Here is a 1,079-nt window from a genome sequence, read left to right on the forward strand (position 1 = left end):
CCCCACACACACACACACACACAAATCACTCACATCCGCCATAAGGCAAAGCGTCGGCAGGGTACATGGTGAGAAAGCCAAAACACATCTCGTCACTTGTGGCGTCCCCGTAGTACACCCATCTATCTATGCCCACAGAGTTGTACACGCACGTCGTCTTGATCTCATCGCCAGGCCGCACTTCCAAATGAGGCTTTTGTCTGTGGACAAAGCAGTCAAAAGACAAGCTGTTCAAATGTACTAAATTTATTATGTACTACAAATGTACTACAAATATACTAACTGCACTAGAAATGTACTTCAAATGTACTAAATGGACTACAATAATGTACTAAATGAACTACAAACGTACTAATTGTACTACAAATGTACTACGAATGTACTACAAATTATCTACTAAATGTACTATATAATATGTACTACTACAATAATGTACTAAATGTACTACAAATGTATTAATTGTATTACAATGTACTACAACCTGTTCAAATGTACTAAATCATGTACTACAAATTTACTATCTGTACTACAAATGCACTACAAATGTAGGCCACTAACAGTACTACAAATGTACTAAATATACAACAAATGTACTACAAATGTACTAGACCTAAATGTACTGCAAATGTACTAAACCTTGAAAGCATATTGTTTTCAAAAGAGAGAAGAAAAAAAGAGTAATTTTTTTAATGATTGTACCAAGGACTACTATACTATAGTAGTCCTTGGATTGTACCTACTTAACGTAGCTCCACTTTTGTGACAACTGAGTTACACTCTGCACTACACAGTACTGACACAGATGCGTTGCACATTGTAACAATGACAGTGACAATGACGATGACAATCTTTATTCATCTCGCAGGGAGAAATTTGTCTAGGTCGTTTACAGTTGAAGTAGATGTTACAAAGGTTAGGTGCGCTCAAGCACACTCACAAGACAGGACACCAGTAACCACAATTTTATGTTTCACGTGCTGAAACAACCTGCTCCGTAAAACATTCTCTCTCTCTCTCTCTCTCTCTCTCTCTCTCTCTCTCTCTCTGTTCGAATCGAGCCGAACTACGCGGGTCGCCAT

The 1,079-nt window shown here is 38.0% G+C and overlaps 1 protein-coding gene across 1 annotated transcript in view; it reads right to left on the reverse strand.

Annotated features, from left to right (window-relative positions):
- Nucleotides 1–1,079, reverse strand: part of LOC101852159 (DBH-like monooxygenase protein 2 homolog) — a gene marked incomplete in the record, with an annotated part of 17,729 nt that overhangs the window by 5,365 nt on the left and 11,285 nt on the right. Inside the window, 1 exon segment of the mRNA XM_035968459.1 lies at nucleotides 34–200. Coding sequence (XP_035824352.1) covers nucleotides 34–200 — 167 coding nt within the window.

This window comes from Aplysia californica, unplaced genomic scaffold (genome assembly GCF_000002075.1).
Source record: "Aplysia californica isolate F4 #8 unplaced genomic scaffold, AplCal3.0 scaffold00061, whole genome shotgun sequence".
In the NCBI taxonomy this organism is placed as follows: Eukaryota; Metazoa; Mollusca; class Gastropoda; order Aplysiida; family Aplysiidae; genus Aplysia; species Aplysia californica.